We start from the raw sequence: 25,254 nt of genomic DNA, 5'->3' as shown, positions 1-25,254 counted from the left end.
CTCCATATATTAAATTCCACCCATTCCGGAGTGCTATATTGCCGTTGTAATGTCGCATATGCAGAGCATGCATTTAAAAGTTTGATTTCTCATAGTAGTTATTTAAGAGACATAATAGAGCCACATGAGAATACGCATCAATTATACATGAGCTGCAGCAATGCAAGCAAAAACACAAAACCAGCAAAGGATTATCGGAGAGTGCACTCTCTCAGGTCTTATTACAGGCAGCAAAAAACACACAGTCGAGGTCCGGTTAGATATGCGTATCCTACCTGCCTATTCATTGACTGTGTAGCATTGTTAAATGAATCTATCTGCGACAAATGCCATTACACTGACTATACTAACGGATTCACCCAGTTTACACATAAACATGACATGGGCATTGGGGTCTGCCTGCACCGCGGCCAGCATATAGGAAATCGTCTGTAGCAGTGATGTGGTGCCTCTGCATCGGCGTCTGTCCTCATCTGGGAGGAACTGCCCAGTTCTTACTGTAAGAGGGTGGTGGGCGTGTACAAAGTATCCTCACAATATTAACCAGGTGCTATTCATTTACATTTCCTTCCAGTCTCTCCATGCCAGCTAACCCCTCCACTGCGCCGTCCTGGTGCCACTTACGTCACGGGGAAACTAACTTCACGATAACAATGCTGAAGCTGAAAGCAGCACTTTGGATAGCGTCCGTCTAGATTCATTCCTTTCAATAGCATCCATGGCTCCCGCCACGGGTTACGTTCGGTAGAAGCTCTCTACGCCTCTACTCGCCTCTAGCCCCACTAGATTCTCGGCACACAGTGTTGAAAACAAGTTACTTTCTCAAGGGTCCAAATGGCTGGACACGAGTGGGAAGATTGGTTCGAGAGGGAGGAATTTATCGGGCAGATCAGCGACATTCGTGTGCAGAATCTTCAAGGTAGGTGGACGGAAAACTGGCCATGTGAAATGAAAGGGAATCGCGTTACCTTCCCCCAAACTACGCTATTTCTATGCTAATTCCAGCACCTCTTGGTTGAAATGACCGTGCCTTGCTGTTAGAACTTCCGACGTTGGTTACAAATGTAGCCGCGGTTTTCATTTATGAAGTAATGTTGACTACACGCCGGGTCTGCGGACATGCTGTGCCGGCACTACCATCCTATTCTCCCAGGATACGAGTCGGATCTCCCTGTTTGTTTTTCACCTACAACGTCCAGCCTCACCCTATAGGAAACCCTGGCAGACATGAAGGCTATGGGATATAGGCTACAGCACCATACATACAATAGTGTTAAGTAACCTAAACGTGCCGAATCAAATCTTGTTGGCTCTGTGTGGACAGTGTGTGATGCATTCCTCTTCACCATACTGAAATTGTAGTAATCAAGTGCAGGCAGCCGGTAGAGGGTTACTTTTTTTGAACGCAAGCGAATTAAGTAGAACTTTTCGAGAGAGAGTGGAGAGCAACAATGTTTTGTTCTATCCTATACCGTGTTGCTTTGGTTGTCTTCATACAAACCTTAGTTCAAGTGTGTGTAATTTTTTTTATTTTAATGAGAGTGGGCAGACCATTGTTGTCCCGAATTTAGTCACCGGAGCATTTCGTGCATGCGTTAAGGTCGAGGGCTTCATATTTTCAGTGTGTTTGCTGATGTTGTAGCTGCTGCTGTCCTTCTTGATCTGAGGATTTGTGATAATCCCTTTCACTTTCACACCAGAATACACTAATATTTAAGTCAATATTGAAGAAAATCTGTCTAAAAAGCCCAGTGAGACATCATCAATGCAGACATTCCTGCACACACATTCTGAAACCATTGCACTGTGCCATAATATTTGGGCATTCAACTCCCCTCTCTTATGTGAGTGGTGGAGTCTTGACATGGCTGCACAGTGGCTAAGATAGGGGTGTCTGTACTAATTGACACCTGGGAATGTGGGCTTTGCCTTCTCTGTGACGAGGAAGGGGGCCAGAAAGATTAAACACTGCAGAAAACAATGCCCCGAGCAGATTACATAACACAATCACTTCAGAGTAGGAGTGATGCCCTCTACATTAGAGTGCTGGTATTTCAGCCCAACAGAGTGTTCCCACACATACTATAGGGCTCTGGAGAGACCCACAGCTAATTGGAATTCAAACCTCTCTCTCACTCTCTCTCTTTCTCTCTCTCTCGCTATTTCTCTCAGTGTTGGTGGGTGGGGAGTGGAGAGGAGCACTCAGGAGCCTCCTGATAGGAAATACGGAGATTCACCAGTTGGCAGAGGCAGCTTTTTAGTGTGCTTGGCACCCTTTGAGAAGTACTGATGGAAGCATAATTTGTCCGCTTTCATAATAATGTGGATACTTTCAGTTCCATTGTATGTTATTAAATAACACAATCATGTCTGGCTGCACTTGTGTTATACAAGGGAACTGGGTTCCCCCCCCTTATGGAGGTGTGAAAGGAAGTCCCGGAACTACTTTCCAGACTCTTAGGATGACCTGTAAACTGTGTATTTTAGAAAGTGCTAAAGTGTGACATTTTGCAGGCCCTTATCTGTAATGGATAACCTTAAACACAAACCCAGCACCTCTGGAGCCTGCGAGAGCAGACTTAGAAAGTGCTAGCATGGCAGTATTTACCTCAAAGTCCTAAACATCTGCTCAAGTATTCTGAAGTGTTGAAATGGTGCCAACATACTATGTCAGAAAGTTCAGTGAAAGCACAGAGAGAGAGACAGAGTGGGAGAGAGAGAGAAAGAGAGAAAGAGAGAGAGAGAGAGAGAGAGAGAGAGACTTTGGTGCACTTGACTCCAGATTTCGGAGAAAATGGGCACGGGGCTATGAGGCGAGACATTTTCATTCAGTGTGATGACTGAGAAGCTGCTCTACACACACACTGACGGACACATGTGTACACACACACACACACACACACACACACAAACTCTCTCTCTCACAAACACACACACACACACACACGCACACACACATAGGACACAGACACACACTCACACACTCAAAGCTAAATGATCTGAATGCACTTGATCATATTAGGGAAGCAGAGACAGCTTTGGGGGAGGCAGCTGGGATACGGCGCTTTCTGCTGTCTGGCCTCAGCTTTAAGTGTTTATTAGGGCAGGAGGTAATGGGAGGGTTTTCTGCTAAATCGAGAGGGGGGGTACGGCTAAGTCGAGGGGGGGGGGGGGGGGGCTGCATTTTGTTGGGTCCTCTTTTATAGTGTGACGGGTGATGGCTACAGTCCTCAGGCAAGACGAGTAACCCAGATCAGATGTTCACTTTTCTGCTGGCGGCTCTGGGCCCAGGCCTCCTCTGTGATTCCCTCCCCGACGTCCCCCTGTGTTTATTTAAGCATTGTGAGATCACTTTGGGCCACACTGAGCTCTAGGTAATCTTGTTCTCGCCTCGTCCACCATCCACAGTGTTCGGAAAGATTCAAAGTCGTTGTTGTTGTTGTTGTTGTTGATGATGATGTTGTCTTGTGGGGGGATATTTGCAAGCTTGACTCAGTTGGAACATATCTCTTCTCAGTTTTGTTTGCGATGTAGTCTGGAAACATTTTTGTGGAGAACAGTTAGGAATCATCAATTTTCTGTTCCACAGATCAGAATGTTAGTTAGGAGGTTTGCATAAGAAATTTGTGAGTGACACAACTGGCACTGGTTAAACCTGATCCATATGCTCCACTTGTAATTCTGAATTACACTCATTTCTGATGCTTCTAACCCAAAGACAATCCAGCGGGGAATCCCCTGACTCCTCAATGCAGGGAACACCATGTATTACATAATCCTATCCAGGGTGTTTCGTAAAGATATACCTGTGTGGGTGTAAGGGGGACCAGATGATCCGTCTCCCCTCTTGTCATCCTCTCCAGCAGACATGCTCTAAAAGCCTGGGCTAATCTCCTTCCACTCCAGTGCTCTCCTCTCTCTCCACTCTCCTTAGCAGCCACAGAACTCCTCCAGACTCTAGAACATTAGAGCCTGTCCTTCAGAGTTCTACTGGCTCTGAGAAAAGGAGAGCATACTGTAGGTGTAGCGTCTCCTATATTTAGCCCAGGCTCTCTCTGTCTCTTCCCCTCTCTGTCTCTTTCTCCTCCTCTCTCACTCTTCTTTCTCTCTCTCTCTCACCCTCTCTATCTCTCTGTTTCACTCTCTCTTTCTCTTTCCGCGTCTCTCTCTCTCCCCCTCTCTCTATCTCTCTCTCCCTCTGTCTATCCCGCTCTCCCTTTCTCTCTGTCTCCACAGCACACATGAGTGGCTGCCTGCTCTAACGAGTGCTTGGGTTAATGAATATGCAGCTGTGGAGCTGTGTGCAGGAGAGGAGTCCCCCTACGCTGCGGTGGGGCTCTTATATAAGCCATGCTAACCGCGTGTTAGACGCTAGCCCCGCTCTCACCTTCCACACACCCACAACACGCATACACACACACACACACACGCACACACATACACACGTACACATACACACACCGGCAGGCTGCAGTAGCCACCTGCAGCATCTTCACTCATGTCTGACGACCATGTATGAAATCGGCCACGCATGAAATCACACGATCATTGACATGATCACAGAACCTATGGATGGATGACGAGGCTCAAAAGATACAGTAGCACACTTTTATATGGTAGATTGCTGATGATTCATGATGTGTTAACTGTTGCAGTATATGAAAGGCAAGTTGCAGCATTGTCTGTTGTATATGTATATTGTATAATACTTGTGATCATTCATCACCTATGGATGGGTGACTTTAGACTCTATACACACAGTATATAGACATAGATACTTAATTACATTCATATGCTTGATACCCCATGATTCCTACAAACAAGTTATGTATTACCGTGACTGTCACAGTAAACCAGAGCATTAATGTGTCTATACATAGGGCAGTGGTCAGATTCGATATAGAGGGAATGAGTAGGGATTCATATGTACCGTTAACTAATTACAGGCAATTCTGAAAGTAGGTAATTACTGGAATAGTTGGATTGTCTCCTACCTGTGATTTAATGTAGCATTGACAGCTGTATAATGTAACCCATAATTATGATAAAACACCTCTATCCTGTCATGATGACAAAAGTGCTGTGCTTTTATGGATGAAAATCCAGTCCTTTAACTAGGCCCCTATTCCTTTCTTCTTAATGTTGAGCCAGTGTCCAATAGGAATGCCCCCAGAGTCTCTACGGTTACAGAGGAAACATCTTGAAGATGTTTGGAAAGTTACTGTTAGATGAAATATATATGTACAAATACTGTAAAACACACACTTTATTGGAAAACGTTGAACATGATGATGTGTATTAAACTTGCGCACTGGCTTATGAACCTGTATCAGGGAACATGAGGTGCGGGGCGATGAGGTAATTCTTTTGTTTTTGATCTCAGCATCAAAACGAAGAATCCTGTTTTATTAGTTGCAGGTGTTTCTGCTGGTTGGCGAAGGAAGCAGTTGAACGGTCCGGACCATAAGCATGGCTGAATATGGTAAAGCTCTCCTTGCCTCAGTACAGCAGAGACTTTCTGGGCTGAGTTTTATAAATAGTCATTCTTGTGTGTGTGTGTGTGTGTTGTGTGTGTGTGTGAGAGAGAGAGAGGGTCTCTCTTTTGTCTGGCTGGCCTGTGAATCCTGTGTTCAAATTCCCTAATTCCCGTGTGATTCTCAGTGTGAAGCACCTGATGAAGACCTCTAACACTGACTGTGCATTCCTTCCTTTGTCATATACCTAGTGTTGATGTAATCTGGCGGCGGGTTTTGGATTGGCTAGGGTGTGAATTACAAATGATACAAATGCGCACTAGCTGTGTGTAGGGAAGAAGAGCTAATAATGGGTGATGCAATTCTTGGCTAAAGCTGTGAAAGTTCAGTGGCATTTTCACGGAAGTGCATCGCAGATGATGATTTTTGCATAGGCCTGCCGAGATGTGAACATGGCGGTCATGATTTTGGAATGTTAAAGAGGAACCTTTTAAGTACCCCGCGATCCAAAGTAAGGTCGGTTCTAGTGATATCACGTATCGAGAACAGAACAGCCTGTTGCTGCTAGTGATTAAACAATCACAACCTCTGTGGCAATAACTCATTCTCCCAGTGACATCATAGTCTTTTGTAATTTATTGTTGATTTGACCCCCCTGAGCGTGTTTGAGTGTTTGTGTGTGTTAATCAAGTACAGATTTGTGTTTGTGCAAGGAGCCTAATGAACAAGGAGACAAATTCCTTAGACCTCAGTAGATACAGTATTCAGTCAGTGTTACTACCACGCTATATACTACTCTCTCGTGGACTGTAGGCACGTAAATATGACCAATACGTAATGGAGATTTCTTCACAGACAGACACAGATACAGATTCAACAGCATTTAGTTTAGAAGGAAATAGGTCAACTGTGGTATTAAGTATGGGAAGAATGTCACCATTGTTAATCGATAGACAATAGCTGCATTTTAGGTCACGTACAGTTGAAGCATAACCCAGATGACGAGACTTTGTTTCTTATTCTCGTCACATACACACCTGAGAGTGTAACGCACTGGCAAGACCGGATGAAATCCATCTCAAGGATAAACTCTGAGGCCGAGGAGGAGCCCTGGGGCAAGAGACCCATCTCTGGTTGATATTGATGTGGCGCACGGGAGGAAATGGAGTTGGGAAATGGAGGAATTGGCCTGGAGGCCGTCATTACTGTCTCACACATTTGCATTCATCAGTTTGCACTACACCATTGACCTTGTCTGTTTGTTGTAACAGGGCACTTCTGGAGACTCTGGGTAATAGATTGCAATGACAACCTGTTGCTGATAGACTACACCCACAGGTGGAAGACCAATCTTCAGGAGCGTGCTTGTGCTCTCTCACGTTTGATTGGCCACCTGGAATTCATTGATTGCGTCACATGGCCATCCAGGAGCCCTTAATACATCTGTCTTTGTGAGATTCATGGTATGATCTCCTAGTCGGGATCACTACAAATGTTAAAGTCTAGATTTTTTCCCCATATAAGATCCTGTTCATAGATCCAGATCCAGATCAAGTTAAGCAAATAAAAGCACTAATAGGGTAAAACACACAAAAAAAGATCAATACATTAAAATTAAGAGCAGACTTGAAATGCGTAGGATATTATGCAAGACTTCACAAAAATCAAGCCTTCGGTTGATATTTTTGGTGTGTTTGACAGGAGGCCTGGTGAGGCTCTTGGCCTGAGGCACCACAGATATGTGGAAAGGCAGACCGGCTTTTTCAGTCCCCTAGAATATACATGGGATTGGAATCAAATAGCTTTGAATTGATATGAAGTGCATTTTAGATCCGCAAGTATGGCAGTTGAGTTATAGGAGATCCGTGTAGTAAGGTTTAGCTGGTTTGATAACAGTGCGCATAATCAAAAGGCTTATTTCCTTTTTTCAGATAGGAGCCCACTGATTTCACAGGGCACAATGTACTTTCTAAGCAGGCCATGTGGTTCTGCATGAGGAGGTTTTTTTTCTTCAGATATTTGGAAAAGCTGTAATTGACAAAAGACTGCTCAACTGTTCAAGGACCCTTTTGTAGAGTTACCCTTTGTTGGGGCATGCACATGGTATTGTAATTTGGGCAGTTACTACGGCAACCATGGCAAGTGAATACCAGTTGACCCACTGGTTAATCAATTGCCATGCAATGGACAATCATCAAGGAAACGAACAAAAATCCCCTTAAACATTATTGATCTGTGCTTCAAGCTTCAAGGCCCCACAGATCGCTGACTGACCATTTGCACATGGCCATGCACAGACAACATAGCGCACAGCAAAACAACTATCCTCACCAACAACGACACACTGTTTCATCTCAGACCTATGCATGGGGCTCTGTCTGTGCTTCCACCTGAAAGAACTGTACAACTGAGTTGTTTAACCTGAAAAAATTCTGCACACTGCCAGAACACTAAGTATTTTGAAAGAACTCCTAAATCACAGGCTTTTTTCAGAGCCCACACTCTGAAACATGTTATCAAAATATGTGTGGCTCCATCTTTCCTTCTTTCTCGGCTCTTCCCTCTCTCTCTCTCTCTCTCTCTCTCTCTCTCTCTCTCTCTGCCGGCTATGAAAGTGATTCTGCCCTTTTACCTCTGAGTTAGTGGAGTTGCGTAGGAGGTGGCAGGACATCTGGAGGAGCTGGCAGATCCAGAGCTAGTGGCTGCCCTGGCTGTCTCTTAATTGGCATGGAGCGAGCGGGGAAGGAACTCCTGTTGCCTGGGGATGGAGCTGAGTGGAAACACACTGTGGGCAAAAAGAGATGAATTGATTCAATAGTCACGCAGATTGCACATGTGCGGATTGAAAACAACTAGAAGTAAGGTGCAGAATGGCGACGATGTTGTTCATTTGAGATTTCTGCTTGAGCATTGTGTCCCATCTTTTCATTTCTCTGTGTGTGTGTTTGTGTGTGTGTGTGTACATCAGTGGCTGATATGAGCATGTCAGTGGATTACCTTTTACAGGTCTACACCATGTTAATTAATGTATTTCCTTGCAAAATTATTAATTCCATATTTGGAAGCATACAGATCATGTCGATTTACACATGGCTGACCCAGGAATATTGCAACAATGAAACTCCCATCTCATGAAAACTCCTCTGGCAGCTAATCGTCTCTCCAAGAATGTTAATTATGTTTGTGCAAGGCTCCTCGGCTTCCCCTCTTTCTGTGTGACTCGTGAGAGAGTGTCATCTGAGATGACAAACGCCTGAATGGATGATTTATTTGCCTGTGCCCTATGGATGGTCCCAGCTGGCGCAACCATTCTTTGCATGTCAAGCAAATGAAGCTCACGTGACCGCGGCGCGCAAAGTCCTGCCGTGTTTGTCAGGAATATAAACACAACAGCAGCGGACGTGTACACATGCGCGCATGCGAAGCACACACGTCGTAACGTGTACACACAACAATGCGAGTGTCTTTCTCAGCCACCCCGCACGGTGTCCTGAGGTCTGTCTGGATTGTTTGATACCGGAGTGAACCGATTTGTATCCAAGCAGAGACACGATCTGAGATATGATCTTGTGGTCTGCCTTTTTTATCCCACTGAGTTTTGCATGAGGTAACCTAGTGTAGGGTTATTCAAAAGATTCACATCGATTCTTATCAGGTCTGTAAACCGTGTGTATTGACTTAAGGAGTATAGCATGCACTATCTCTGGTTTCCTTTATGTTGGTATCACACAAGCACATTCGGTTGAGGCAGTCCTTGAGTCATATTTTGAAGAGTTGCATCACAAAGTAATGTAATGAAACCTGCAGGGTGATGGCAGGAGAGTTCATGTATCTAGTCTATACATGCTGCCTTTATTCTCAGATGAGAACTGCTTTCCTGTCTCTCGTCTATACATGCTGCCTTTATTCTCAGATGTGAAATGCTTTCGTGTATCTCGTGTATACATACTGCCCTTATTCTCAGATGAGAAATGCAGCAGAAAGTCAAACCTGCAGCACACCACAGAGACTTCACTGCAGAATGTGAAAGAGGGGAAAAAAAGAGTCTGGGTGACACGTTGTGAAGAAACAGCCCCTCCAGGCAGGAACAGGAGAAACGCATACACACACACACACACACACACACACACACAGACACACACACACACACACACACACAGTATATCCACACATACATGGACTCACACACAGACATGCACACCACACACTCTTTCTCTCTCTCACACACACACACACACACACACGCACACACACACATCCACATCCACACATACATGGACTCACACACAGACATGGACACCCACACTCTCTCTCTTTCTCTCTCACACACACACACACACACACACACACACACACACAAACACACACGCAGAGGAAAAAAAGGGTCAGGATTTATGTGAATGGGGGGAGGAACTCAAAACTATGAAGAGCTGAGTCCTTTCATTCTGAATCGCCTCAACGCTCAAACCTGCTGTTCGTGCAATCAAAACACATTCGACGGACAGCAGTGATGCAGGAAAGTGGAGTTTCTTTTGGCAAAAAACGCTGCCATAATTAAAGCCGGTCAGCCAGCCAACCGCTGTGTTAACTGCTGATAGCACGTCTCTGAGCGTGACCCCAGGTGACCCCGGTCTGTGAGGTTTTCATCTGTTATTTACAGGATGCCTGTCTCGCATGCCTGCATCATGAAACAAAACAACAACAAAAGCATCTTACTGTAAAAAAACAAAGAAACAATTGACCTCAGCAAAACCATGAAGCAGAAGAGAGAGAGAGAGAGAGAGGGAGAAAAAAACATCGCAAACAGACCCAAACAGGCACCCTGATGAATGGGGTCATCAAACCGGGCCATTCCACCCTCCCTGTTCTTCTCCCTCCGCTCGGCACCGGCGGTCGGTTAAAAGCACGGCAGATCTCAGCTGTGGCCATGCTGCCTATCACCCACTGTCTGTCTCTGTGTCCTTTACGAGGGCGACGGGGGCTGTGCGGAGCTGGAGAAAGGGCCCCTCCTGGTTAGCCAGACCTGGATTACTATGAGACCGGCGGGGCTGAGGCAAAATCCAGATGCTCCTCTACTTGAAAGAGCTGCTGTTGTGTTGTGGAAGAGGGTGAATGAGAGAGTGATCATGATAATAATCTTTATGGTGTGTGCTTTATTATGCTCGACCGAGTCCCTAAGAAGAACGAGGCGATCAATGGCCACTTCCCTCTGATAGCGTTTCTCATCTGCACTTCGTAAATTCTGCTCTGTGACAGGGTAGGAGTATGCACTGATAACAGAGGGTAACACCACTGCTCATGTGTGTCTGTCACACACACACACACACACACACACACACACACACACACACACACACACACACACACACACACACACACACACACACACACACACACACACACTGTATAAAGAGAGGGAGAGAGAGAGAGATAAACAACACATATCCACTGAAAGTACAATATAGTTAAATGCTATTGGTATTGTCATTCCAAATGCACAGCACATGCACAATGCTCCTTTCTGAGTACTGATGATTGTTTGCGAAAGCCAGAACCTTATACTGGAGGAATGTGTGGAAAGTTCAGTTTGCTTGGAAATATATAAAGTTTTATAACCGATTCAGTCCCACTTGGGTCCCTTGGCCAGTTGGTTTGTCTCTCCTTGTGAATGTACCCCTTTGTGCCTTCATGATGTAGTGTGTGTGTGTGTGTGTGTGTGTGTGTGTGTGTGTGTGTGTGTGTCTGTGTGTGTGTGTGTGTGTGGGCTTAGACTTACTCCTTGTTCATTAGGTCATTATTCCATCATGTAACAACTCCACTTATTGATTCCAGAAAATGGCGGCGTTTGGTCTTTTCAGAGATGAATAATTAATGGTGGAGACGCTTCCTCAGCCTCTTGCAGTCGCAGTCAGAGGATGCAGTCAGAGTCATGTCACTATTACTATCTCCATTTAATGCCAGCATTGTTGCTCATTGTGTGAAGGCAGTGGGGACTAGCAGCTCGTATAATCAGAGACCTTCTCCAGGGAATCATTTTGGCTCTCCTCCTTCCTCCTCCTCTCTGGGCCACATGCCTTTTTCCAAATGAAGGTTCCAAAGGCAAACACAGACTCGGGCTTATTCACACATGCACACACACATACACACACACAGACACACACACACACACACTTACACTTACACTTACACTTACACTTACACTTACACTTACACTCGCACTCGCACACGCACATACGCACATACACGCACATGCACACGCACACGCACACGCACACACACACACACACACACACACACACACACACACACACAGACTTGCGCACACACACCCTTTATACTCTTGCAACCTCTGCCCTGCACACATAAGGTGGTGTAGAGTCCAGCTGTTCCAGAGTCAGCCCTTACTTCATGTATTATTGCACAGGCTGTGGTCCACACCTCTGTCCTCTCCTCTCTGTGGTGCACCTCTCTTACTGCGCTCTGATGACCCCAGCCTCAGCCGTCTGTGCGCAGCCGAGCCAAAGAAAACTGTTTTCACGTGTTTGTTATTCACGCCGGATCGTCTTATCAGATGGGTGTTATTGTGGTGAAACGTCATCCTTTCTCATGTTAGACGTGTTCCATCACTTGCACAGCCAGTATCTGTGTATAGCGGACAGATTACTAATCTCGGGCGAAGTGTGGAATGAAAGACGTTTTGCTTGAGATGTTGTTTGAGCAGATGGAAGGTTTTGTGTTTCATGTGGACATGAGAAGACCTTTCATCACTAGGTTGTCTAAACATGAATCACGTCTCTAATACAAATGACCGGCATTTGTGAGATAGCAAGATGAAGCTAGACTGACCACTAACTAGTCTGGTGCTGCTTGTTCTGAAATATTTAAGATCTCTTCATCAATTGCTGTCTGTTGATTTAGTTTTTTTGAATTTGGAGGTTTAGGCTTTTATATTTCTACTAGTGCTGTCAAACGATTAAAATATTTAATCGCAATTAATCGCATTTTTGTCATAGTTAACTCAAAATGAATCGCGATTAATCGCAAATTTGTATCTATTTTAAATGTCCCTTCATTTATTCATTTTTTCCATCATTTTATTTTTATTTTAATGCCCTTATCAACATGGAAAAGTGGATTGGCTTGCTTTAAGCAAATGTTTTATTTTATTGAAAACCAACATTGCCAAACAGGGCGGTACAAAATAAAATTATAAAGTGCACATTTCAGGTAAACAAGGACTCAGCCTATAGTGCAGTTAAACCATGGCTTAATATTTTCTTTTTTTCAAGTTTGCTGGGAACATAGCAGTCAGGCCTCTTATTTCAGAAACAATGAACCGTAACAGTTAGGTTACCAATAAAAGGAAGCCTACTACTTCTTTGATTTCAGCCAGCTGCCTGTTGACATTTTCAGACAACAGTGAAGCTCGCTGCTTTTGCACAACACAACTTTTAAAAGTAAACTTTCCATTCAGAAGCTTTTTATCATCAATTTTGCCGTATCGCGCTCATCATTCACTCAAACCGTAACGTTAGCCTACTACACAGTTTGCGAGGCCAAAAAGAACGTTAATCTAAAAAAATAAAATAAAAAAAAATTAATAAAAAAAAGAAATCGCGTTAATCTCGCGATAAAAAAATGAACGGCGTTAAAATGGGTTTGCGTTAACGCCATTAATAACGCGTTAAACTGACAGCACTAATTTCTACACTTTCAGAGAGAAAAAAAGTGTAGGTTTTTATCTTCTGCACAGACCTTTTTTTCCTTGGGAAGGCAAGAACATTTGGTTAAAATAGTCTTTGTACATGGCTATACAACTAGCCAAAGAATTCTTCATCAGATGGTACAAAGGCAGATTTCTAACAGTCTTCAGTCTTCTTTGCAGAACCGCTCTATGGAGAACCATGGCATTAGTCATAGCGGTTCTAAACCGGTCGATTCATCAGGATCTCTCTAGATTCTGCCGAACTTGAAACAGTGAAGTAACTACAAAGCGGCCCTTGGGTAGCGATGAAACAGCGGCGTATGGAAACAGGCCTCCAGTCAGCGTGGTCCAGCCATTCAAAGCTTGTTTTAATCATGTCTCTGTGTGCGTCTCCCTGCTGTAGCCATGCTGTGTTTACATGAGCAGAGATGCAGGGACCTTGGGCTAAGTGGGATTACTGGGATGGGGAGGAACGAGGCTGATGGTGTTGGTTTAAATTGCACTGTATTAGTAGTAAGTCATGTATTATTCATGGGTTTGGCTGTTGATGTTCCAATGCCGGGCTTCTCTGTTTTGCAGTGGAAAGAGAAATGGTGCAGAAGAGAACCTTCACCAGGTGGATCAATTTGCATCTAGAGAAGGTAAGTTATGATCATCAAGCTGACGTCTCCTGCCGGCTACACTAACCAGTGCTGAAGGCTGCATCCTCTGCCAACGCTGCCGTAATAGTTCTGTTCCAGAGGACGGTAGAGGAGGTGTTTTCTATCTCAGTAAATTTCTCAGTCATCTATTTGCTGTCCAGACTGCCAGCAGGAAATGAACACCCCCTTCATACATTATTCATGTCTTAGAGGAATTGTCAACGTGTGCCATAAAACATGCATCAAGAGAGGAAAGGAAATGGGCATTGTGATGGATGCTTTCTCTCGCTCTCTCTTTCACGCACTCTCATACTGCCGTAGGTGGATGGTGTTTTTTTGTGCTTTTGTTTACATAAGTTTGCATGCCCAAATGCGCTTGCACAGAGACACACACACACACATGCACACACACACACAGACACACACAGACACACACAGACTCACACACACACACACACACCCACACACACACATACATTCACACACACACACACACACACGCAGACACACTCATTGGAGTTTCCTAGCAGGTTATGGGTGGTGCAGGTCTAGTGTTTCAGACAGCTTGCAGATGATAACACCACAAGTCTAAGGGCCATTGAGTACTGAGTGAAAACAAAAAGTGATAAATCCTTTGTCTTGCCACACAAAGGCCCTCTATTCCATTACACAGTGTTTGGCATCTCATCAAAACTGCGACCCACTAATTAACAATTACACGTTTGTCTCCTCTCAGTTGGAAAATGTGACGTCTAGCCTCCTAGCCAGCATTCATGACCGACACTATCTGTCTATCTTTTCCTTTTACAATAAGAATTGATTATTTGTATTGTGAAACTCTAGGCTGTTTCAGGGAAATAAGTAATGTTGTAAAAATAGCAAAAGCTGGATGTGTGTAGGTGTCAGTGGGGTCGTATGGTCATAAAGAGATTCTGTTTTCTGCCTGTGGTCACAGTGTAACCCTCCAATGGAGGTGAATGACCTGTTTCGGGACATCCAAGATGGCCGGATCCTGATGGCCTTGCTGGAGGAACTGTCGGGATGTAAACTGGTGAGATTCTTCTAAAGTGTCACATCACCTGACCCTAGCGTCAGGTGAACATCTCCCTTAGTCTAAAGTCTCTCTCTGTTTCATGTCTGTTCGTGTACATTTTAATTTCATTTTGAGTACTGTCGGGGTGTAAACTGGTGAGATTCTTCAAAGTGTCTTATCACCTGACTCTAGTGTCAGGTGAACATCTCCCTTAGTCTAAAGTCTCTCTCAGTTTCGTGTCTGTTCGTGTACATTTTAGTTTCATTTTGAGTATTGTCGGGGTTTAAACTGGTGAGATTCTTCTGAAGTGTCCCTGACCCTAGCGGAAAATCTTCCTCAGTTTCATGTCTGTGGATGTACATTTTAGTTTCATTTTGAGTTATGAATGATGTAACAAAGTTTAAGTCAACACAAATTAAGTCGAGAACTTTGTGTGAAGATTCATGAAGAAGTGAAGTTTTAAATTCAATAAATTTTTCTGAAAGTTTTAGTCAATGAAAATTGACAAATTGAAGTTTGAGTTGAATAAACTGAGGTATGAATATACTAAAATACATCAGGTCAGCTTGAATGAAGTAATGATCTTTAATCTGTTTCAGCTTCATGGATTCAAGCCATCCTCCCATCGTATCTTCAGGCTGAATAACATCGCCAAGGTCTTGACATTTCTGGAGGAAAGAAATGTAAGAATCAGTGGCATGGAGCTCACACGTTCATGGCCGTCTGCTGAAACCCACTGCCTGTGTGAATAATCCTTTCTAACGTTTGGTGTGTTTTATCTGATGCCCAGGTGAAACTTGTCAGTATCGATGCTGCTGATGTTGCCGATGGCAACTCCTCTATTGTTCTGGGCCTCATATGGAACATTATCCTCTTCTTCCAGGTAAGGAGGAGAAATGCCGTGAAATGTGACTAGTGTCATCTCTGTATCGTCATCACACTGTGGGGAAAATATAGGGCAGACGGGAGTGGTACATTGTGGTGTATTTGCTGAAGATAAAGCTAATAAAACTCTAATAAAAAGACTTAAAAAAAGCTAAATGGATATTCTGTTCAAGGGCAATGTACTCCCTCCTATGTCCTTTCACGGCTACTGGAGCTGGACTCAAACTCTTTGTCAATCTGCCTCTTATGTTCCCCTCATTTCCCCGATATCCCCCTTAACTCAGCACATTTCCACACGGTTCTCTGCAGAGTTGCATTTTGCGGTGCCAGTCCCAGGTTTATCTTACATAATGCACATTCCCCTTTATGCCTACCCAGATTAAAGAGCTCACAGGGAACATCAAGAACCAGTTCCCCTCCTCCTCCAGCCTCTCGTCCATCCCCACCAGCTCTGACTCGGACACGTCCCACTCCAGCACCCCCTCCGAGGAGAGACGGTGCTCGGTGGCCATCAGGGACCACGGCAAAGCCATCAAGACACTTCTCCAATGGGTGCAGAGGAGAACGAGGAGGTGAGAAGCCTCTTCATTTTTGTCCCTCGCCACACCGTCTGCTCTGGTTGCTGAATGTTTGTTTAAAGGTGTAGAACACCACACAGTAACTAGACGAATGAAAAAACATCCATATCATGAATAAAACTCCGACAGATGGGACTGAAAATAACAATCTCCACATGTTGTGTAAATCTGGTTACGCAATATTCAGAGGTCAACATCCTCATATGACTTCCAACCAGTAACAGACACAGTCTGTCATTCGCAAACAGGAAATTGGCCTTTGTGTAGTGTTTACACCGCAGTCCGTCTGGCGCTGACTGCTAACTGTCTTATCTGTCAGATTCGGAGTTGCTGTGGCTGACTTTGGGAAGAGCTGGACGAGCGGCCTGGCTTTCCTGGCCGTCATCAAGTCCATCGACCCCAGCCTGGTGGACATGAGGCGAGCGCTGCTGAGGACGGCCAGGGAGAACCTGGAGGAGGCCTTCAGGACGGCACACTATAGTCTGGGCATCCCGCGACTACTGGAACCTGAAGGTCACAAGGAATTTCAGGCTCAAAATGATTTATAATATTCACTGTTATATTTGTGTAATAACACATTTTATAATTAAAACCTATTCATTACTGGTACCTAAAATAAACCATGCATTTACAAGACATAATAATTTAACTGTTATATTCTCTTTGGGAGCCTGAAGGTTATAATGCATCATATAAATAAATAATAAATATAACTGTGATGAATTTTCCCTCACAGATGTGACTATAACCCCACCAGACGATCAGGTGATAATGACCTATCTGGCCCAGTTCCTTGAGCACTTCCCTGGCATTGATGAGGTGAGATTTTTCATTTCACTGGAACCTATTTGTATTTCCTGTCAACGGCAGTGATATGTTCTATCAATATTTATTTAAGGTCTGTTTTGTTTCTGTGGGTGATTTTTTCAGGATGATGTGTCAAATCGCATTGACAGAAGCACGACAAAGGTGAGTGCACGTCTGAACGACTCAATGACCCTCAACGGTGTGAAGAGGACGCGAGAGACGTCATACGTGGTGAAGCGGGACTGGGTCAAACAGCCCCCAAAGATCTTCATCTCCTCTGTGTCGGATGGGTCCTCCGTGCAGCAGGTGGCGCCACCACCCTCCTCCAAGGCCAGCGAGGAGTCCAGCTCCAGCCCTGCCGAGTCCAGCCCCAGCCCTGCTGAGTCCAGCCCCAGTCCAGCAGATAACCGTGTCTCAACTCCCTCACTGGACCTGACCAAAGACACGTCCTGCTCCGTGTCTGCCTCAACCTCCTGCTCCAGCTCCCCACAGCCGTCTTACGTGGACTCAGTGATCAGCTCGCCAGACTCCTGGAGTGAGATGCAGAGCGAGGGCGAACCCCTGGAGAAACTTCCAGAAAGCTACAGCGACGGCTCACTGAACGAGACCAGTCTAGCCTGCGATGGGAAGGAACCCGTCACATGCGAGAAATCACAAGCGTCAGACAAGGGCCTGCCTTTAGAAATAGAGAAGCCATTAGATGATGGCATGGACTCTGAGCTCTTCATAGATGAGGGGAACTTCTCCATCTGCTCTCTTGACAGTTTACAGGCCAAAACGCCTTCTGAGAAGGAGGAGGCCCCCCAGCACACCTTAAGTGCCCAAGATCAAGTGCCCGAGCTAGGTGGAGTTGCAAACACATCTGACATGGGTTCAGAGGAAAAGCTCCAGAATGAGACTGTTAAGCCTTCACCTGCTGATGTATGCGATGGAGGCTGTGAGTCTGGGTACTTTCCCGAGGGAAGAGAAAGTCCGCTGCCGCTTGGTGAAACCGACCTCCAGCACCGGCCCTCCGTGACTTCCGTGTCCTCCAACCAACAAGGAGTTGAAGAGGAAGACAAGTCAAAAGAGCAGTCTGGACATTCAGATAAGACTGCGGAGTTTGCAGACCATCTGCAATCCTCCAGCGCTGATCAAACGGCTGCTCTTGAAATAACAAGAGAGCCCGATCAAGTTACCGATCGCATTACTGCTGCGGACGAGCCTGCTGTCGGGCCTGGCTGTTCTGTTTCAGGTAACAGCGTTCTGCTCTCAGAGAGGGAAAGTGATATCTGCTCCAAGGACACACCGCTCACAGACACACGAGAGGCTCAGCAGGAGGACATCCACTACGCTGAGAATGTCGACGTGGAGTCGGCGGAAGACAGTGACTCATGCGACGGCGATGTCTCTGAGCAGCCAGCCCACGCGCTGGAGGCAGAGACGCCGAAGGGAGGTGTGAAGCCAGAGGAGAGTGATGTGAAACATCAGGAGAACTTGGAGGAGGAGGACAGGACAGGCCTACGTGATCCCCAGAGTCCTAAAGTCTCTGAAGTTCCTGCAGCTTCAGGGAAAGTTTTGCACCAAGAGGATGGCGATAAAGATGCTGGAGAAATGGCTGATGGGATAGTGGAGGAAACCAGTCATGGGGACATAGAAGAAATCAGTGATGGGGACACAGGGAGAATTGGTCACGGCGAAGCACAGGCGACCAGTAACAGGAACCCAGAGATGAGCAGTGGGGTGGACTTGAAGTTTGAGATGATGGACAAGGTGGATGTTAACGGCTCAGCTGAGGTGAACTGCCATAAAGAGGAGTCTGGTCTGTTGTGGGGTCATAACCCCTGCAGCGGGGAGAACAGTCAGGCCAGTGTGAATGAGAACAATAAAGGACCTAGTGAGTTGGAACCTGAATCACGTGAGACAACCACTGAACTTGAGAAAAAGGAAAGTGCCCCAGAATGTTCGCCTGAAGGTCAGCCGAGTTGCGCAGAGAGCAAACCTGAAGAAGACTTAACCAGAACAGCCAGCCAGACTGCAAGTCAACACGAGGATACAGGAAGTAGGTCAGATTATCCAGCAGGTCAAACGCAGAGCAAGTCAGAGGAAGTGGTGAATGGCACAGAATGTACCCCAGAAAACCCACTGAATGAAGGAACTGAGAGCCTATCTTTGGAAAGGCAAACAGGGACTGAGAGTGAACTCAGACATGAACCAGTTGGTGCAGAGAGTCAGTCGGAAGAAGATTCGGTCTCCCAGGAGACTCAGAGTGACAGCGTGCCCACTGCAGAAGGCTCACAGCTGGAGGAAGAGAATGAAGACGAGGCTGAGGAGGCAGAGCGGGCACCTGTGTCCGTGATCCCCCTGGATCTGGTGTACTACCCGCATTACGACGTCCCCATCTCCGAGGTCATCGAAGCCTTCGTGGAGCCCAACGCCGACCCTCGCGGCCAGGCTGAGGCCGGCGGGGGCCGTGACCCGATTGGCTCAGGCGGAGCAGAGGATTGCGGGAGCATGCCGCAGGAGCTGCGGCTGTCGCTTAGCATGGCACCGTTGCAGCCGGCACCAGTGCAGGAGAGGCTGCCAGGACCCGACACCGACGGCAGCGAAAGTGAGGATGAAAACACAGGCCGAGACCACGTCCAGAAACCAGCACAGCCTGGTGGAACACTACTTCAAAATATGGTATAACTCACACACACACACACACACACACACACACACACACACACACACACACACACACACACACACACACACACATACAAATTACTTCTGCACCCACAAGCACAGCTTCCATTCATGCACATTGTGATTCAAGCAGCACTTACTTTATCAGTGATCGGCATGCGGGACGGGATGTTCCCTTTTTTAGCGCAGTTAAACTGAGGAAATTACATGAAATGGCTTAATTGTATTTATCTGTAGCCTCTCCCTAGCCCTCGTGATAATACTGTGCCTGTGGGCTTTGTTTGGCCTGTGGAGAGGATCAGACATCGGGGTTGTTTGGTGCTGAACGTCCTGACACAAATTTTCACCCATGATTAATGATTAATGGCGGTGTTGGGGTGGCGGTGGAGGATGCATGAGGATATTTAGAGCAGTAAATTCCTTTAGATGTCATTCACACTGTGAAACTAGATCACTGCTTTTCCAGTTAGCACAGCTCCCTTAATGAGCAGCAAGAACACAACCCCGAATAATGAAACAATCATCAGAGCGAAACCCATTAAGGGACGACAGAGAGAAAGCATGGCTTTAATCTCTCTCCTGTATGGAACTCTACCCTGAGCTTTAAACCCCAAACTAATCTTTACTCATTCCTCTTCCTGTGCACACTTATGAAAGCAAAACAAAAAACGCTTCCCAGGGTTCTACAAAAAGCTGTTTCCAAATGAACAGAACAAAAAGTCCAAGAACAAAACGTGTTCTTCACAGTATAAAAACACTGTTGATGAGACTGATGAACAATAAACTCATCAGACATTTCTGAGCCAAAAAGGCTTTTTCTAATGGTGGTAAGCCATAGAACCTGAGAGACGTGGACAGATTGCATGGTCTGCATAGACATAAGAGTTATGGTGGGAGATACCACAGCACTGGCTTCCTGCCCAGGGTCCAGAGTGTTTGCACTGTGTGTGACTGTAATGTATGACTCATACACTCATTACTACTCTCTTCTCAACCACACCCCCACCTCAATACCCCCCTAAAATAACCAACCCTTAACCCTAACCCTGACCCCTCCCCCATGTGTGAACAGGCGTCAGAGGGGCCCCCTGAACCCCAGGAACAGTGCCACCCAAAGCCGATCGAGGGGCTCGCCGAGGTGGACCGGCGAGCTGCTGATGCTGATCCAGGCGGCCCGGGTGAGCTCATTAAGAGCGATGAAGAGTGGACCGGCGCCAGAGAAAACACAACGCCTCTGAGGTAGGCCCGCTATTCTTAGCCGGCCCAGTGCTCGCGGGCCCAGTGCTCGGCGCCGGGGCGGCCCGAAACACACGAGACGCCACAGGGGGAAAGTGGAGTTTCTCGCAGGCCATGACCTCAGCTGCAGGCAGACGACTGCTCGCTAAAATTGCCTTAAATGTACTGAGCTGAGGTTGCTGTTAGAGATGTTGATACCCGCCGTTGGTCGGCAGTTGGAAAGAGGTCATTTCCTACTCTGTCAAAACCTGTAACTTAATACATTACAGCATAACGTACACTGTATGCATTGTATAATGTTACCAGAGGCCTCTGCCTCTGCCAAATATGATTTCCTGTAAGTTCATATTTACATTGTTACTATATCTGGACAGGATTTGTTCGCCGCTGCAGTGGATGAGTTTAGATATGTTCAGTTAACGACGATTAGGCAAAATGGCTTTATTAAGAAAACACTCTCATTTGGTTTAAACAGGGACGATGCTACTGGAGATTCGAATCAGCCCTTCACTGCCCCGTATCTGAGGGCCTCAGCTCAGCCGAAAGAGGCTCAGGTTGGTTGCACATCAGAGTCATCCATCTTAGAGGTGATCTAGTTTTGCATGTTGATTAAGCAGTTTGTCTATATATATATTTGTCTCTCATATGACCCGTATTCTCTTTTGTGTCTTCAGAATGGAAATAAGAAGACCAGTGAGCCTCGCCCATCTGACAGAAGCAGCCTTCACATTAGGTATATCTGTTGTTTAATTGAAAATGTGTTATTTCACCGAATCGTAAGTCACTTGCGATTGATCAAAACCAGGCCCCTTGTGAAACAAAAATTCCTGATTAGTTTATAAAGAGCAGGAGAGGAGTTTAAGTAGCTGATTACAGCATTTAGGAAAGTTCCAGAAACCTTTTTGCTAAATCTCTGTGAAAAGTGTTTATGTTAGTATTCAGAATGAACGTAATGTAATCTCTCAGAGCAGCTTCAGAGTCTGCACCAGTCCTGTTGCCATGGCTCTAAAAACTGGGCTGGCTGAGTCTGGAGTTGGCAGTCCTTGAGGGAGTACAGACCTGATGGCAACGTGGAGCACTGGCTCCTCCTGTCTGGATACACGCTTCTCCCAGCACCAGGCTTTCTTCCTGCCTCCGCTGCTGATGTCATTCTGTCGCAGTCACCCGGTCTTAGCAGCAGTCTTACACATGTCCATACCACTCTTAGTGAGTGAGCAGTGGACTTCTAAACTAAAATGATCATGATTCAGCGGACCTTCAGTATCGCCAAACGAATGTGTGTAAATAGACTGTGTATGAGTATTCAATTTTTTTTTTTTTTTTATCTTTCTCTGTTAGTCTCTCGCTATCTCTGTTCTGTGGCAAGGTTGTTTGTTTTTGTTGCTATGGCAGCCTGATCCGGTGATGTCTCATAAGGGTGTAATTCAGGAAGATATGTCAGTTTCACCAGTTTCCACTAAAGTATGCGTCACACACACACACACACCAAAAACAAACCTGCAGTGCTCACCTTTCCAGCTGGAATGTTTGTGTCCTTGTAGAAGTGAGGAGGCGTTTTGCAGTGGTGATTCATTAATACCCCACCTGTTCCTTTCACAGGAGAGAGAGCGGAGCAGCAAAGGGCGAGAGGCCTGTGGATCTCACACTGGAGGAGGTCTGCCTGCTGCTCATTCTGTGGCTCATCGTTTACTGCCTCTTCGTCCTGCCTCAAATAGACTTCCGGACTCTTCCTCAACTCCTCCTCAACATTGAAGAATGAACATAATACAGGCCTATGTACTTTGGTCACATGACATTGAAGGGAGTTGGGGCATTTTACAGCTCTGCAAATATAGTCGAGTGAACTAAACGTTTTTTTTTTTTTATTACTTTAAGATAAACATTTGAGAATTTTTTTGGACCCTTATACATCCTATATTGATGAAGATTATTTGTAACGAAAATATCTGTGCCACTGTAGTCTTGGCTTTTTTGTTCTGTTTGGAGTGTGTGTGTTATAAAGAGGTACATTTGATTCACTTAAGATAATTTGTAAATACTGTTATAAAAGACTATCGATGAAGTAGTGCCCACCCATGAAGAATTGTATAATTTATGCATGCAGTATTCAGTTATACAAGTGAAAGATTTGATTTTTACAGAATTATAGATATGTTATACGTAATGCACAACTTCCTCTAGGCAAGCTGACTCGTGGGACTTACTCCTATGAAGTGTATCGGTAGGTCTCAGCATTGCAGGAGGAAGGCTAGTGTCAGTTGCACTTTTTAATCACAAAACACAAACTGCCAAAGATGAAGATTTAGATAGGTAAAAATTATAGTGATCACGAATTATAATCAGAATCTAATATCAGAAATGCTAGCCATGTTTTTGTTGAAGTTGAGCATAGCAGGAATGTTTTTAAGTCATTGAGTAGTGATTAACACGAGCAGTGATTTTTCTGTGCTGCAGAAGTCTGGGAGATGAATGTGACTCAGCTGTGCTTGGACATTTGGAAGCCTAAGGGAAAAGAGAGAGAGAGAGAGAGAGATTTGCTTCACAAAATAAAGAAAATTATATGTTTACCTCTAGTTTATCTGAAGTACATCCTCACTTGCTGTTTATTTTTTTTTTCTTACAGTTCGAATGTGATAAAATGCATCTTTCACACTCTCACGAAAGGAGATAATTACACAGACAAGCACAGAATACCATGACTAATACATCATTTTTTTCAACATGGGGTATACAGAAACCGGACACAATATTGACATGAACATAACTGTTTTAATAAATTGCTTATACAAAACAGCCTTCACAGTTTTGCTTATACATACCTTGAGGCATATCTTGAGGCATATTGCAGTCTTTGTGGGTCAGTAAGCGTGTGTGCGTGCATGTGTCTGTGTGTGTCTGTGTGTGTGTGTGTGTGTGTGTGTGTGTGCGTGAGAAGGGAATAGAATGTGATCATTCAAATGGAGTGTCTGAGACAGATTTAAACGCAATCCTAAAACTGCATTTTGCTTTTGTATCAAACTTGATAATGATGTATCAAAAGCACCTGCCAAGTGCAATAAATGAAATGCTTTGCCCTCTATCCATAGCGTGCTTTCTTTTACAAGTGCCATCCTACACTCTACTGTTGCAGGTTGAGGCCATATATTACATGGTATGTTATGGGACATGATATAACTCAGATTAATCATAGTACTTAGCAATGTGACAGAGAGAATAACTGTCTTGAGCGTGACCTCTTTCTGTTGACGTCAGCTGGATCCCCAAATCGTTGACAGGTCTCCGTCAATCTCTCAGCAATTCCAACAGTCACAACCATATCTCACAACCATTGCTCCTCCCTTAACATTGCAGCTACTGCCATCTGGTGGACACATTTCGTCTGAAGTGTTCGCACAAACTATCCGTTAGTTAACTCTACATGTACAGTTAATATTTGCTTATGGTTCTCTCTAAAATTTGAAAATATTTTTGAATTGTCCTATGCGCACAAATATTTATGCAAATCGATTTGTTGTTTCATCATCTCTGGTTACATCTGGTCTGATTGTTTTCATCATTTCTAAACGTTATAGTTAAGTTACTCTAACTTAATGACAACAGTGCAGTTTAAAAGTATCAAACAATAGCAAACAGACCAAATGTATTTCTGCACGTGTTAACCAAACGACAGAAACCTTATACCCTTCACTCTTTTCAGAATAGAGGTTGCAGCAGAATCAGATAGGCCAAAATAAGAAAAGAGGAAACTCATATGCTGTATGAAATACTGCTCGACAAGGAAATCGTCAGCAACAACTAACTGGGAAATAGAGGCAAATGAAAGGTAACACTTGTCAAAATAAAGGCCACAAGCAATTAACAATAGCAGAAGGTAGGGTAGAGGTTACATCACCAACAGGTAAGGCAGTGTGTCTTACCTGTTCAAATGAAACCTCTGAAAATGGATTTGATGATTTTCCCAAGTAATTTTCTTGTAAAAATTTGGTGACAGAAAAGATTGTCACTTAGCCCTTTCTAAGATGCGATGATTTGTCTTTTATTGGCATTTATTAATCACTCAAAATAATTTTTCTGAAGAAAAAAAAAACCTAAAACTAAATTAGGTTGCACTCGCTCTGCATAGAGTACAAGGTAGCCTACTGGGACAAATAGCCATACATGTATCTCTGTGATTTACGCACTATCACAATTAATTTGAAATCACTTTTGAAGTGTTTATGCATTA

The 25,254-nt window shown here is 44.9% G+C and overlaps 1 protein-coding gene across 1 annotated transcript; it reads left to right on the top strand.

Moving 5' to 3' along the window:
* The first annotated feature begins 516 nt into the window (after window positions 1–516).
* On the top strand, window positions 517–24,108 carry clmna (calmin a). The gene is made up of 13 exons (XM_012836702.3): window positions 517–919; window positions 13,759–13,820; window positions 14,776–14,871; window positions 15,453–15,536; window positions 15,644–15,736; window positions 16,117–16,310; window positions 16,636–16,829; window positions 17,053–17,135; window positions 17,247–19,787; window positions 20,866–21,032; window positions 21,505–21,583; window positions 21,704–21,762; window positions 22,629–24,108. The coding sequence occupies exons 1-13, from the start codon at window positions 835–837 to the stop codon at window positions 22,786–22,788; spliced, it is 3,897 nt and encodes a 1,298-aa protein (XP_012692156.2). The 5' UTR covers window positions 517–834; the 3' UTR covers window positions 22,789–24,108.
* The last annotated feature ends 1,146 nt before the right edge of the window (window positions 24,109–25,254 follow it).

This window comes from Clupea harengus, chromosome 14, assembly GCF_900700415.2.
Source record: "Clupea harengus chromosome 14, Ch_v2.0.2, whole genome shotgun sequence".
In the NCBI taxonomy this organism is placed as follows: Eukaryota; Metazoa; Chordata; class Actinopteri; order Clupeiformes; family Clupeidae; genus Clupea; species Clupea harengus.
Note: the sequence above shows the minus strand (reverse complement) of the source record. Positions and strands in the feature narration are given on the sequence as shown.